General features: G+C 36.9%; 1 protein-coding gene across 1 annotated transcript in view; it reads right to left on the bottom strand.

The window, feature by feature from the left end:
• ZBTB41 (zinc finger and BTB domain containing 41) overlaps window positions 1–13,721 on the bottom strand; it is a 37,926-nt gene that overhangs the window by 10,383 nt on the left and 13,822 nt on the right. Inside the window, exons 5-8 of the mRNA XM_012650460.1 lie at window positions 10,476–10,605; window positions 4,612–4,707; window positions 2,800–2,906; window positions 1,315–1,420 (exon numbers count right to left, since the gene is read on the bottom strand). Of these exons, the coding sequence (XP_012505914.1) occupies window positions 1,315–1,420; window positions 2,800–2,906; window positions 4,612–4,707; window positions 10,476–10,605 (439 nt within the window). The remainder of the gene's footprint in view (window positions 1–1,314; window positions 1,421–2,799; window positions 2,907–4,611; window positions 4,708–10,475; window positions 10,606–13,721) is intronic.

The following is a 13,721-nucleotide window of genomic DNA, read 5'->3' as shown; positions in this document are numbered from 1 at the left end:
TATAAATATAAATAGAGATGCAAACAGGGTCACCATGGACACACAGAGAAAGAGGCACTGGTACGCAACGGGGGGCAATTTTGTTCCCCATGAAACACGTGGAAACGCCTGAAGACATTTTTGGTTTTCACAACCAGTGGTGGGAGAACAGGTGCTGCTGACATCTAGTGGGCAGAGGCCAGGGATGCTGAGAAACCGTCTACAATGCACAGGACAAGACCTACCTGGTCCAAAATGTCAACACAGGTCGACACCTTTTGGGGCTGAGAAATCTTGCTCTATACTACGAACAGAGTGATGTTTTGAACAAAATATGCACAAAACACTTTAACTGCCTCACCGTGGACTTAGGGTAAAGATAGAAGGCCCTGCCTGGGTAGGGCCCTTATGTATATACCTCTTCATTCTCACACAGACACTAAATAGTATAGGTTTTCAAGGAAGGAGTGATAAACAATTCCAAATGAAGCATACAATAGGACTTAAAAATGTCTATTGGATTTGGCAATAAGGAAGTCATACTGGTAACAGTTTGAGAGGAACAGTGAGATCAGAGGTCAGACTGCAACAGGTTGCAACAGTGAATAGAAGGTGAAGTGGATACTGAGGGAGAGTCAACATTTTAAGAAGTTCAGAAGGGAAGATTAGAAAATAATCAGTAGTCAGAGGGATGCTAATCTTCAGTGCTCTCCACATTCTCCCCCTGCACAATTTGCTTTAATATGCTCCCAACCCCTAAATCTTTACTCACAGCCCAGACTTCACTCCTGAGATTCAGACTATGATCTATCAAATTTTATGTTGATAGTTTGTACCGATCATCTCAAAGTCAATAAACACCAAACAATTAATCACCTCCTGCTGTAAGTTAACTCTGTCTGTTCTATTCTCTTACCTCAGTAGCTGGAATCCTCCACGACTGCTCCCACCCTCTCATTCTCCACAGCCAATCACGACCTATTGCCAATAGGGGCCTAAATATTTTTCAAATAACTGTCTTCCACTGTGCATTACTAATGCTGCTCCCTAGTTTGGTCTCTTATCATCTTTTTCCTAGCTTACAACAGCTGTCTAACTGGTAGATATACTTGTGTCAGACTCACCCACCACTAATCCAGGCATGTCTACCACCTCCTTGCCTTTGAATTAATTGAAAACAAGTAGGAAAAAATACGCTTTGCTCAATTCTTGCAGGTCTGCAAAGAAGATACAGAAGCTAGAGAAAGACAACTGGTTGACCTATCCCCCCAATTAAACAAAATGAATGAAAAAAGTTATAACTTTCTGCCAACCAACTTTAGCTTTTTCACTTACTTTTGCCACACTTTCTCTCCAAGGTGTACACTTTTGTAATGAACAGTGAGATGATCCCTACGACCAAAACATTTTCCACATTCTTCACACTGATGAGCTTTTTCACCTTAAAATAAAGACCCAAATATTTCGATTATAATATGCATTTCAGGTTTTTTTCCCCTCCAGAAACAAATACCAGACGGTAAGATCATATTGTGGGAAATATACCAGGAAACTTTAAACTTTAAAGTGAATCCTTTCTCCACTTGGAAAGGCATCAGCAGCCTTCTGCTGCAGACTGCAAATCCCACCTCTCCATGTAACAGAGCAAGATAAATGAGATTACTTCAAAACTCATGAATTATTTTTAGGAATATATATGTCTGGATATCAAACACCTCAAATGGACATACATTAAATCAAGATGAGGCTATTTTACTGTTTACAAAAAGGACCTGAACATTTTCAGATCTTTGTACTTCACTTTTAAAAGATTTCTCATCTGTGGGGATTTCTTACATTTGCAATGAGCCAAAATACAAATATAATGAGAAATTCTGTATGAATCCAATTTTTCATCCCTATTCTTACGCTCAGTTACAAAGGCTTAGTTTTTAAAAAATCACTCTCTCAATACCAGCGTGCAATTAAAGCATGTGACCTCTAGAATTAGGACTTTAGAATTCGCCTCCGAAAAAACGAAAATGTGTAATTCCAATAAAAAAAAGTTACCAGACCTTTAGCATCTCCTACAAGCGGTGATAATAACTGCAACCTACTTCACTGGGATCATTTTAAAAGAATTACCATCTGTTGCATGTTTTATATTTAAATTACAATCATAATAATAATAATAATCACCTGTTCTACCGTGCTCATAGAGATGGCTCTTTCCCATTATGTGCTCACATAGTTGGCTCTCTTAGCACTTCCTGAACATCAATCTGAGAGGAAAATATGAAAGAAATCCCCAGAATATAAAAATCATAAATACAGTATAAAGATCTGAAATTGGTCAGGATAACTTAGGTACTCTTTTTCAAAAACAGGGTTTCAAATTTCAATACAACATAAACTTTTACCATCCAATTATAATCATTTTCCTTTGAACATCTAAGTTTTACCACTTCTTCTCAAATCCAATGAAAATGGGAAATATTATCATGGCTTCTCCCTTCAGGGATGTGCCAATAGCAATTATTGCACATATATCCAGGTAATAGGCAAAATGCAAATTTTGAGAATTTATTTAAAATTAAACTTTAAAATATACTTTATAGTCACAAAGGGTGACCCAATGATTAAAATTATAGTGAACGTCATAAAATCATGTCCTTTTCAGATGCTTTTTCAAAAAGGGTTTTAGAACCAGCATTACAAAGAGGTGACCAACATAAACTAAATTATTAAAATTACAGCCAACATAAACATGATGTCATATTATGTTCTTTTCAGGTGCTTTCTTAAAGGATTTTGGAAATAGCATTACAAAATACAGCTTACCTGAATGTATTTTTTTGTGCTTTGTGAGGTGGTCATGACGAATAAATGTTTTTCCACATTCATCACACTCGTATCTTTTATCATCATGATGTACTCGCAGGTGAAGTCTACAAAGAAAAAAAAGGTTGAAGACCACTGAACCTGGTGACACAGAAGGAAAAAGCTTGATGATGATGAATAAATGATGAAAACTGAACTGTCTCCTCAACCACGTATACATATTGTCTGCTCTGTTTCTGTGACTCTCACAGTCCTTCCTGGTCTGTCAGCCCCGGACTCCAGGGACCCTACTCACTTCTTTCAACATTTGCACAATATCGACTGACTTATGATGTATCAGATCGTAAATCCACATCACTGAATCTACCAAATGTCTGGGATTGTTATCTATCTGACTGACTGAGTCTCAGAGATATCAAAAGTGGAAGTAAATCAGGAAGGAATTAGAATCAGATAAGTGGGATAAGTGTACAAGTGACTAGGCATATGATAATGACAGCAAGTGACACAGCAAATAATTGAGGACTAATCCTATTCTGGATAATTGTTACCAATTACAAACTGATAGTTGAGAATTTTCTATACTTTATAAGAACCCAACTTTATGAAAATTATATTTTACTACTTTTCCTCACACTAGTAATGGAACAAAATGTGGCTCATTTTATAGTTACCCAAAGACAGATAATAAAAGGTTTATACTATTAAGATTAATTTAACTTGAATTATTTTATTCCCCACAGTCCTCTATCTATATATATATACCCTAGCGAAAGGAATAGCTTTCCTACTCAAATTGCCAAAACAGGTGTTTATTCTACCAAAGCTAAAATTGGTAAACTGACCAGACTATATCTAAAGGGGAAACATTCTGTTTAAACTTTAAAAAGGTAAGTAATAAATGAAAGTGTACATATTAAAGCCTTACAATTAAAACTCTTAAGAACATTAACAAAAATTAAAATTGTACATGCATTTCTTCTTACTTTTTTTTTTTCCTCCCCAGCCAGGGTCTCACAGCTCTAACACCCAGGCTGGAGTGCAGAGACCTTGTCACAGCTCACCGCAACCTTGAACTGCTAGGCTCAGACAATCCTCCTTGCCTCAGCCTCCTGAGTAGCTGGATGGGGCCACAGATGTGTGCCATCATGCCCAGCTAATTTTTTTTTTTTTGTAAAGACAGGGTCTCAGTCCTGCTGAGGCTGTTCTCAAACTCCTGGCCTCAAGTGATCCTCCCCCACCTCTGCCTCCCAGAGTGCTAGAATCACAGGTGTGAGCCACCGCACCTGGCCTGTAAACACATTTCATCAGTAGTTGCATATTTATTTAGAAAAAACCAATTTCTCATAAACCGCAAATGTGGTAAGGGATTCAGCCATAAATAAAATTAAATGAGTTACACATTTAATTAGTTAAAATTAATGCACAGAAGACTTTCTAAAATTGAGAATCCCAGAGTTTTTAATTTTACCATATTTTCATATTAAAATATTCTTTCATAATAAAGAGTAAAGAAATACACTAAGTTTAGAACACCAGAATTTTAATGAATTTTCAAAGAAAAGTAATGAAATAAGTATTTAAATAACTTAGCAAAGCTTTCAGTAAACTTGGTGATGAGGAAATATTTAATAATGAATATAATATAAAAGCTACAGAAAAAAATTTGTTCAGTAAAGTTTCTTGCACAACTTTGCATAAGGACTAAAAAATATTTTACTTCAACAAACTTATTAAAGCAGTGATAAGAAAATAGAACTAAAATGGATATATAATTTTATCTTAATATAGGGAAAAAATGGCATTACTTACCTGTATGAACTTCCATGACGAAAACTTTGTCCACAAATACTACAAAGATGAGGCTTTTCTCCACTATGGATTCTCAAATGTTCTTTCAAAGTAGTTCTGTATTAAAAATATATATTTAAAGATTTTTTAATGCTTACATATATAGTAAACACGGATATGCAGAAAACTTGCTAGAAAGGTATTTAAGCTAACAGATATTACGGCAACTCTCCCCTCTTTCTCCTATGATATTTTTGTTCTTCATTGGATTGAATTCTTACCAGTTTACAAACATGCTTGGTATGTCTCTCTCCCTTAAAAAAAAAAAAAAAAAAACTGGCCTCTTTTGTCATTGGTTTGCTCAGAATTATACAGCTTAAGCAAACTTATGAGAAGTATAAATAAAAAATGTTAATTGTCCACTGAACTAAACTGATGTAAATTTTGATGGAGAGGGTTTAATGATATTTAAGGAATCCAGTTTATCACTACTATTCCTTCCAAACACGTGCTGGGTAACTGTTGAAAAAATGTTTAAGAAAATGTTACAGGTATTTCTAGCTGCCAAGTCCTGATGTAAAAAAGGAATTTATATAAAGCCTAAATCTGACCTGACCCTGGATGGGCTACTGTGAAACCATTACTCCTCTGAGCACATCACTAGCAAGTCCTACAGTTCCAACATTCAGAGTTTCCCAGGTATCTAAAGTGATCCGTAAAGATGGGCAAAGTTATTTTTTGGAGGAAAGAAAGTGAACGGCAAACGTGACGGACTTTTGCAGGCTTTTTCCTGTCACTATAGTCGTACGCCGTTAATGGTGTTTTGGTCAATGACAGCGTGCACGGATGATGGTGGTCCCGTAAGACTGTAACGAAGGTGAAAAACTCCTATTGCCAGGGGACATGATAGCACAGCACGCTGCCCATGTGTCTGTGGTGCTGCTGGTGTAAACAACCTGCTGCGCTGCAGTCGCATGCAGGTACAGCACAAAATTATGCACAGTACGTAATACTCGATGGCAAGAGACTACATTACCAGTTCACGTATTTGCTATACTATATTTTTTACCATTGAGAGTATACTCCCTGTACTTATAAAAAAAGTTAACTGCAAAACAGTCACAGGCAGGTCCTTCGGGAGGTATCTAGAAGAAGGCATTGTTATCACAGGAGATGACAGCTCCGTGCATGTTACTGCACCTGGAGATCCCCACCCCCCGGTGGGACAAGACGTGGAGGTGGAACACGGTGATGATGATCCTGACCCTGTGTAGGCCTAGGCTAATGTGTGCTTCTGTCTTAGCTTTTAATAAAAAAGTTTAAAAAGGGCCGGGTGTGGTGGCTCAGATCTGTAATCCTAGCTCTCTGGGAGGCCGAGGCGGGTGGATGGTTTGAGCTCAGGAGTTCGAAACCAGCCTGAGCAAGAGCGAGACCCCGTCTCTACTAAAATTAGAAAGAAATTAATTGGACAACTAAAAATATATAGAAAAAATTAGCCAGGCATGGTCTGTAGTCCCAGCTACTCGGGAGGCTGAGGCAGAAGGATTGCTTGAACCCAGGAGTTTGAGATTGCTGTGAGCGAGGATGACGCCATGGCACTCTAGCCCGGGCAACACAGTGAGACTCTGTCTCAAAAAAAAAAAAAGTTTAAAAAGTAAAAAAAAAAAAATCAAATAGAAAAAAACTTGTACAACATACAGAAACTATTTTTACACAGCTGTACAATGTGTTTGTTTTTTAACCTAAGTATCATTACAAGAGTCAAAAAGTTAAAAAAATTTAAGTTTAAAAAAGTAAAATTTAAAAAAAATTAAAGTTTAAGTAAAAAAAGTTATAGTAAGCTAAGGTTCATTTACTACTGATGAAAAAAGATTTTTTTATAAATTTAGTGTCGCCTAAGCATATGGTGTTTATAAAGTCCTAGGCCCTCACATTCACTCACCACTCACTGACCCACCCAGAACAACCTGCAGTCCTGCAAGCTCCATTCGTCATAAATGCCCTATACAAGGGTACCATTTTTAAATCTTTCATACCATATTTTTATTGTGCCTTTTCTATCTTTAGATATGTTTCGATACACGAATACGCACCATTGTGTTCCAGTACAATATGCTGTGGTCTAGAAGCAACGGGCTACATACTACATAGCCCAGTTTTGTGTAAGTACGCTTGGTTTTATTTCAATCCCATACCCAGTGAGTTTAAAAGCTGAATATGAAATAAAGGTAGAGTTTTACCAGTAGATGGTGCTCTTTTACAAGGCCCACTAACACCGGACAAGTGGCAGTGCACGGGTATACCCAGCTTTGTGAAAAATATCCCTAAAAATATTCCTAGACCCCTACCTATTAAGTAGTTATAGTAAAAAGATGGAAAGGTTATCTTTTGGTTTCTTTTTTTTTTTTTGGCTTGTTTCCTTTTGTTTTTATAGAAAGATCTTTAAGATATAAAATGAATTTCTAATATGTAATTTTATAACTTATCAATCTGTAAATGTTTTCATATAAATATAGCATACTGATTTTCCTATTCAACCATAATATCTGTTAAAGAAAATAGCACTTCTAATTTTTTTAATTGTGAAATTTTTATATACTGAAGAATACATAAAATTTATATATACTATTTAAAGAACAGTACTGAACACTTACACGCAGGTTAAGATACAGAACATGACTGGAACATTACTGGTGCCTCAGAATGGCTCCCCATGCTCCTTCCTGATCTCATCCTCCTCATCCCCCCTCCTCAGAAACAATCATTTCCTTTTTTTGTTTAACTATAGGTAGATAGATAATTAAACAATATATCATACGCTTTTGAAAAACTGGGTAGCAAGCACAAACCTAATAATATCGCCACTATTAGTTAAAAGGCCCAGAAGTTAATATGAACAGCATCCCTGGATTGGAGTTTACATGTATCTTCCCCGAGACTTAATCAGAGAGTCCTTTCTGGAACATCAGTGGGAAAAATCATGAGTAAATACTGGAAAACATAGAGCTCACCATAGTCGAGCATCTGACAGAGCCAGAGCAGTACAGTACAGGTACAGTCGTCTGGCAGAAACACAGTCAAAGCGAGTAGGCTGCTCTGTATATTATGCCTCTAAGCCTACTATGACCTACCTCTAATTCTCATGGGTACCTCAAAAAAGAACATTTCTGTGAAATGAAATGAGTACCCTCAGTTAAATCAAGCAAAAGGTAATAAAGAGCAGGAACTTCAGCCCGCAGAGGTGCCAAACAAAGGCAGAGTACAGACAGGAAGTAAGACCGACTCTGACATTCTGTTCCCTAGTTAAAAGAGGAAACTTGTGAGCAGGGATCTTGGCAGTGACAACCCTCGTTATGTGTCCAGTCACACCACTAACAGTACAGACCACCCCCTACGTACGATGCACAGCTGACATGCTGGGATCTTCATTCCCCATCCCCCTGTGAACTTCCTTTACTTCTCTCCATGTAAGAATTCCTATTTCCTGTGGCCCTTGTCTTCCTCTTTATGGGTTTACTCTCTCATTTGGGGGGAGCAAACTCTTTGGTAGCTTTATGAGAAAAAGTACATTATAGGCAAATGACACCTATAAAAATGTCTTTATTCTATCCTTAGATTTGATGAATTTGACTGAGAATAGAATTCTAGGCTGGAGGGGCCAGGCGCAGTGGCTCACGCCTATAATCCTAGGCAAGAGGATCGCCTGAGCTCAAGAGTATGAGACCAGCCTGAGCAAAAGCAAGATCATCTCTACCAAAAATAGAAAAAATTAACCGGGTGTGGTGGCGCATGCCTGTAGTCCCAGCTACCAGGAGGCTGAGGCAGGAAGATCGCTTGAGCCCAGGAGTTTGAGGCTGCAGTAAGCTATGATGATGCCACTGCACTCTCTACCCAGGGTGACAGAATGAGACCCTGTCTCATTCAAAAAAAAAAAAGGAATTTTAGGCCGGGCGCGGTGGCTCACGCCTGTAATCCTAGCTCTCTGGGAGGCCGAGGCGGGCGGATTGTTTGAGCTCAGGAGTTCAAGACCAGCCTGAGCAAGAGCGAGACCCCGTCTCTACTAAAAAATAGAAAGAAATTAATTGGACAACTAAAAAATATATAGAGAAATTAGCCGGGCATGGTGGCGCATGCCTGTAGTCCCCAGCTACTCGGGAGGCTGAGGCAGAAGGATTGCTTGAGCCCAGGAGTTTGAGGTTGCTGTGAGCTAGGCTGATGCCACGGCACTCACTCTAGCCCGGGCAAAAGAGTGAGACTCTGTCTCAAAAAAAAAAAAAAAAAAAAGGAATTTTAGGTTGGAGATTATTTTCTTTCAGAATTTTGAAGGTACTACTACATGGTCCTACTTCTAGTGGTGCTGTTAAGAAAGTCCAAGTATACTAATCAATATATGTGAATTTTTTCCCTCCCTAGAAGCATATAATAATTTCCCTTTCCCTTTAGTATTCTGAGATATCTCAGCGATGTACCTTGGTATAGGTCTATTTTCATTAATGACCTAAGCATCTGATGGATCATTTCTATCTGGCAACTCTTGCCTTTCAGTTCTGGAAACCATCTTGGATTATTTCAATGATGATTTTTTCCCCCCTCCATTTTCTCTGTTCTTTCTTTCTAGAATTCTTAATATTCAGATTTTTCTCTTACCTGGTCCTCTAATGTTCTAATCTTTATTTTATATTTCTGTGTTTTGCTCTACTTTTTGTCCTGCAACCCCTCCACTGATGTCTATACTTTGACCATCATGCTTTGAATTTCTGGCAGTTCTGAATTACTATTTGAGTGATCCTTTTATATAAAATCCTATAAAATCCTATTCTTATTTAATGAATTCTGTATCTTCAACTGGGGAAAAAATAATAATTGTTTACTTCTTTTTTAAAAATTTTCTTCTTCCTTCATAATCTGTTCCCTTAAAGTTCATTTTTTTCCCCATTTGTGTTGGACTCTATCATCCATGTTAAAATTCCCCTTCTTGTACCTTGTAATCCTTGACTATCTGTTCACGATTAAGTGTGAAAGGCTAAAAAGTAGGTAAGAAGGTCAAAGAACATGGGTGGGTCTTGATGACTCTGCCTTCACCAAAGGTGATCTGGCTATAACACTTGTTAGGAAATATACTTGCCCTTATGTTGCTCAGATTTTCAGGGAACAGTCTTCTAATCTGCTCTCTAGAGGAAAAAAATCTAAAAGCCAAGATACTGGAGGGGATAAGGCCTGGGGCTCACTGCTTTCAGCATTCGGAATGCATTTGATCATGTAACATGGCATATTCCAGTCGAGCAATACTGTCAGGAGAGGGACAGGTGCCCAGTAGCAATGGCATTGTGGATGGTACAGTGGAATCAAAATCCAATGATCTAACTTCTAAAACTTCTAAGGTTTTTACTCTAGTGCTCTGTCACCCCTGTTCCAGAGGTACCTGATACTGTCAGTCCCTGTACCTTTTGTGGATTCTGCCATGTAAACTAGGTTCTCACATTTCTCTATTGCCACTTTGGGATTTATTAATATCTTTCTTAGATCCATTAAGTCCGTTACCACTGATCCATTTGCTTTGCAGTTTCCAAATCTGTGTCATTCTTGTCACTTTTCTGTTCTCCCTTTTAGCTTACCGTCTTTAAAAAATAAACAAAAACTTTTAATGTATTTTTAGTGGGGTTTCAGAAAGAGATAAAATATGTATGATAACTCAACCATCTAACCTGCAAATCTTTACTCCGTATCTTCTACGATACTTTACATGATTTTTTCCCTCATATTTCAAATTAAAGCATAATTCAGGTATTTTGTGCCTTATGCTACTGACACTTACAAACCATATTCATTGATTTTTTTCTACATAATAGTACTAGGAGTTTTTGGGTGTGCAGATATTTCTTCACCTTTCTCGGACTGATTTTCCACAGATAAAGCAAGTCCATTTTCTCTTTCCACCATGAGTACATTCTATATGGCGTTTCAAATTTCCAGTGTCATTAAACTGGCGACCACATATATCACACGGAAAAGGACCTAAAAAGGAAAAATAGCATGCATTTAAAGTTTAAAGAGTAGATACTAATTTAAATTTAATAGGTATGCTATAAATTTATGCCTACCACTATTATTGCATAGGTCATAATACACTGCGATTATTTGTTTACAGTACTCTCTTCTACAGTGTTTATTCCTAGAAGATGAGCTACAATTATTTCTATATCCCTAGAGCCAAGTGTAGGGCTTGGCATCTAACAGATATACAATAAATGCTGAATAAACTAATAAATGTAAATCGCCAATTCTTAGTTTGAAATCAGAATGGAACAAAGTGGAAAATGCTACATACTAAATTTCTGGGAAAAGGAGGTAATAATAAACTTTGGAAGAATAAAAACCAGAGTTAAGAGAGTTCATGGTTTGGAAATATACTACAATTTCTAGCAAGCTTTCAGTAACATTGAGTAGACTGAAAATACTGTGGCACGTTTCTGTTTAGTCTCACAAAATGAAGCCCAGAATTCTCATAGTAATATTGACATTTGCTGGATTCTAAATCTCACCATGATTTCACCAAATAAACAACTGGAGAAAAGAACAGCACCCTACTGAATGACAAACTAAAAGAAAGACAAAGGATGTGTGAACAAGAAGTAAATCCAGTTCAAGGAAGCTGTGTATTTCAAAGAAGATGTCTCAGAATTTGGGAAAACAAAATGAAGAAGATATTCTAATGCAGCAGTCCTCAATCTTTTTCAACCTTTTTGGCACCAGGGACTGGTTTCGTGGAAGACAATTTTTCCATGGATGGTGGTGGGGGGGTTGCAGCAGAGCTCTGCAGCCTGGTCCCCAACAGGCCACAGTTGGGGACCACAGTTCTAACAAATTAAACATAATAGTACACTGGAAAAAAATGGAATTAGGACACTGGGATTAAGAAATGTATCTATAAGCAAAATTGCTTGGTAGTCACAATAGCGTTGGGTAAATTTCAACATGTTTTGCACGTTAGAAATTAGAGATGACCTCTGTATATTGTATTAGTATCTTTAACATTCTCATTTAAAATCTCTAATATTTCATTTTTCATGAGATCTGAATTTTTTAGTCATTTATTAACTCATTCAACAAGTATTTATTGATTATTAATTCACATTATACATTGTGTTAAATATTATTAAAAAAACCTCTCCACCTCCCTGCAATGAAAAAAAAAAAAGCTCAAGAAGCTGAGAAAAGGAGAATCAGTATTTGCATAGTCAAAAATAAATAGATAAAGTAAATAAAAGAGCCAAGATGTACTTATTATGGGAAATCTGTGCTGGGTGAAGAGTGAAATATCTACTAGCAAAATTTTTTATAAAGTAATAACTGTATATACAGCTGAAGGCTCCCGCTGGGAAAGGGAGAAATGACGCACCCTCTTTCATGTTCAGTTACTTACCAGGACTCTTCAAAGAAAATAACCACCACTGTTTTCCCCACACTGGATATCCAGTTTTGCATGCAGCTAAACTTCTTTGAACTTTTACTTATGGAGCCAAGCTGGGAAGTTAAACTAAAGCAGATTTTCATGCCAATTCTTCAGATAGGATAGAATTATAAGATCTGACTTTTTAAAGCCAAACTGTAACTTTTATACTTACAAATACAGATATATTAAAAATTCTCCCTTAACTGTTCAGATTACAGTACTTAGGTATCTTACCCTCTGATATAACAGAATATATACATCTTAACACAGACAGTACGAGGATGGCTCTGAATAATCGAAAGCCACCGTTTCTCAGTGTAGGTCTGGATCACCTGTGCCGGCGTCACCTGGGAACTTGCCAGCAAAGCAAATTCTGAGGCCATGGATGGCCTTATAGCCACTTGTGGCCTTCAAGGTCCACCGACATTTTTCAGAACAAATCCTTTTATTAAAAGGGGTGCAGAAGAGAAAAAGGAAACTTTTCTTGCCTCTTGGTGCTTATAAAAGAACAATCTTGAAATCGGAAGCCGCAGGTTCCCCACCCCTTGAATCAGATACTCTGGGCGATCTGTGTTTTAATAAACTCTCCAGTTGATCATGGCACGCACCAAATTTCATGAACTTTATATAAAAAGCATAAAGTAATTCAAGGGAGAAGCAGCATACAGTTGGGATGCAAAAGAAGCTTAAAAAGTTATATATATATATATATATATATATCATTAAATATTCTTGAATAGCAGTATTTAAGAAAAAACAAATCACATATTACTTTGAGTATTTTATACGTGTGTGTACATATGTATAGATATACACACACACATATATATATAAAATACATGTGTATATGTATGTATACACACAGAGACATAAAATATTCAAAGCCATATTCTATTGGGTTTGTTTTTTTCCTTAAATAATGGTGGCCCCAAAATGCAAAGCTACTATTTCATAAGCCATATTTTTCAAAAGTCCTGAAAATGTTAATAATTATAATACTAGAAAAGATAACATTCAGAGAAAGAGAATGCAAACCATGCCTGGCTCTATATCTGGCACTTATTATACATTAATTACTTCATTTAATCTTCACAACAATGTCTATAAAGTAGGTATTATTAACCCCATTTCACAAATGAGGAACCTGGAAATCTGTGGGGTGTTCCAGATCATATATTAAGTAGCTAAGTCAGACTTAGACAACAAGCCTGGCTATGAAATGTTCTACTTACAATTCCATATCATGCCATACCTACTAAACTTCTTCGTCTAGTAAATGTCAACCTAACCTAGTAAATGTCAACTCTTATTAAAAATTATGTGAATTACCTAGTCATTTTCAAAATATCTGTGTGTGCACAGCACTACAATGTAATGATTTATGTACGGGCTTGATTACCCACTGCACTGTAATTTAATTTGGCAGGAACTGTATCCCCAGACCTTAACACAGAGCTACTCATAGTTAGCAGTTGTTCAATAAATATTTACTACTTTGAATGTAGTATGGACTTCCCTTGGGTATTTTTCTCAGTGAACATTAAATAGCAGGTTAGCTAAACCTCAATGCCTAGCATTTTGGGAACACCTCTCATTACTGATATGCTGAAAAATCTTGCAGTTCAATCACTTTTCAGTAATTCCCTCTTCAACAACTTTAATAGCTGATCAGTTCAGC

Source organism: Propithecus coquereli, unplaced genomic scaffold, assembly GCF_000956105.1.
Source record: "Propithecus coquereli isolate 6110/MARCELLA unplaced genomic scaffold, Pcoq_1.0 Scaffold328, whole genome shotgun sequence".
NCBI classification, from domain to species: Eukaryota; Metazoa; Chordata; class Mammalia; order Primates; family Indriidae; genus Propithecus; species Propithecus coquereli.
This window is presented reverse-complemented; position numbering and strand designations above follow the sequence as displayed.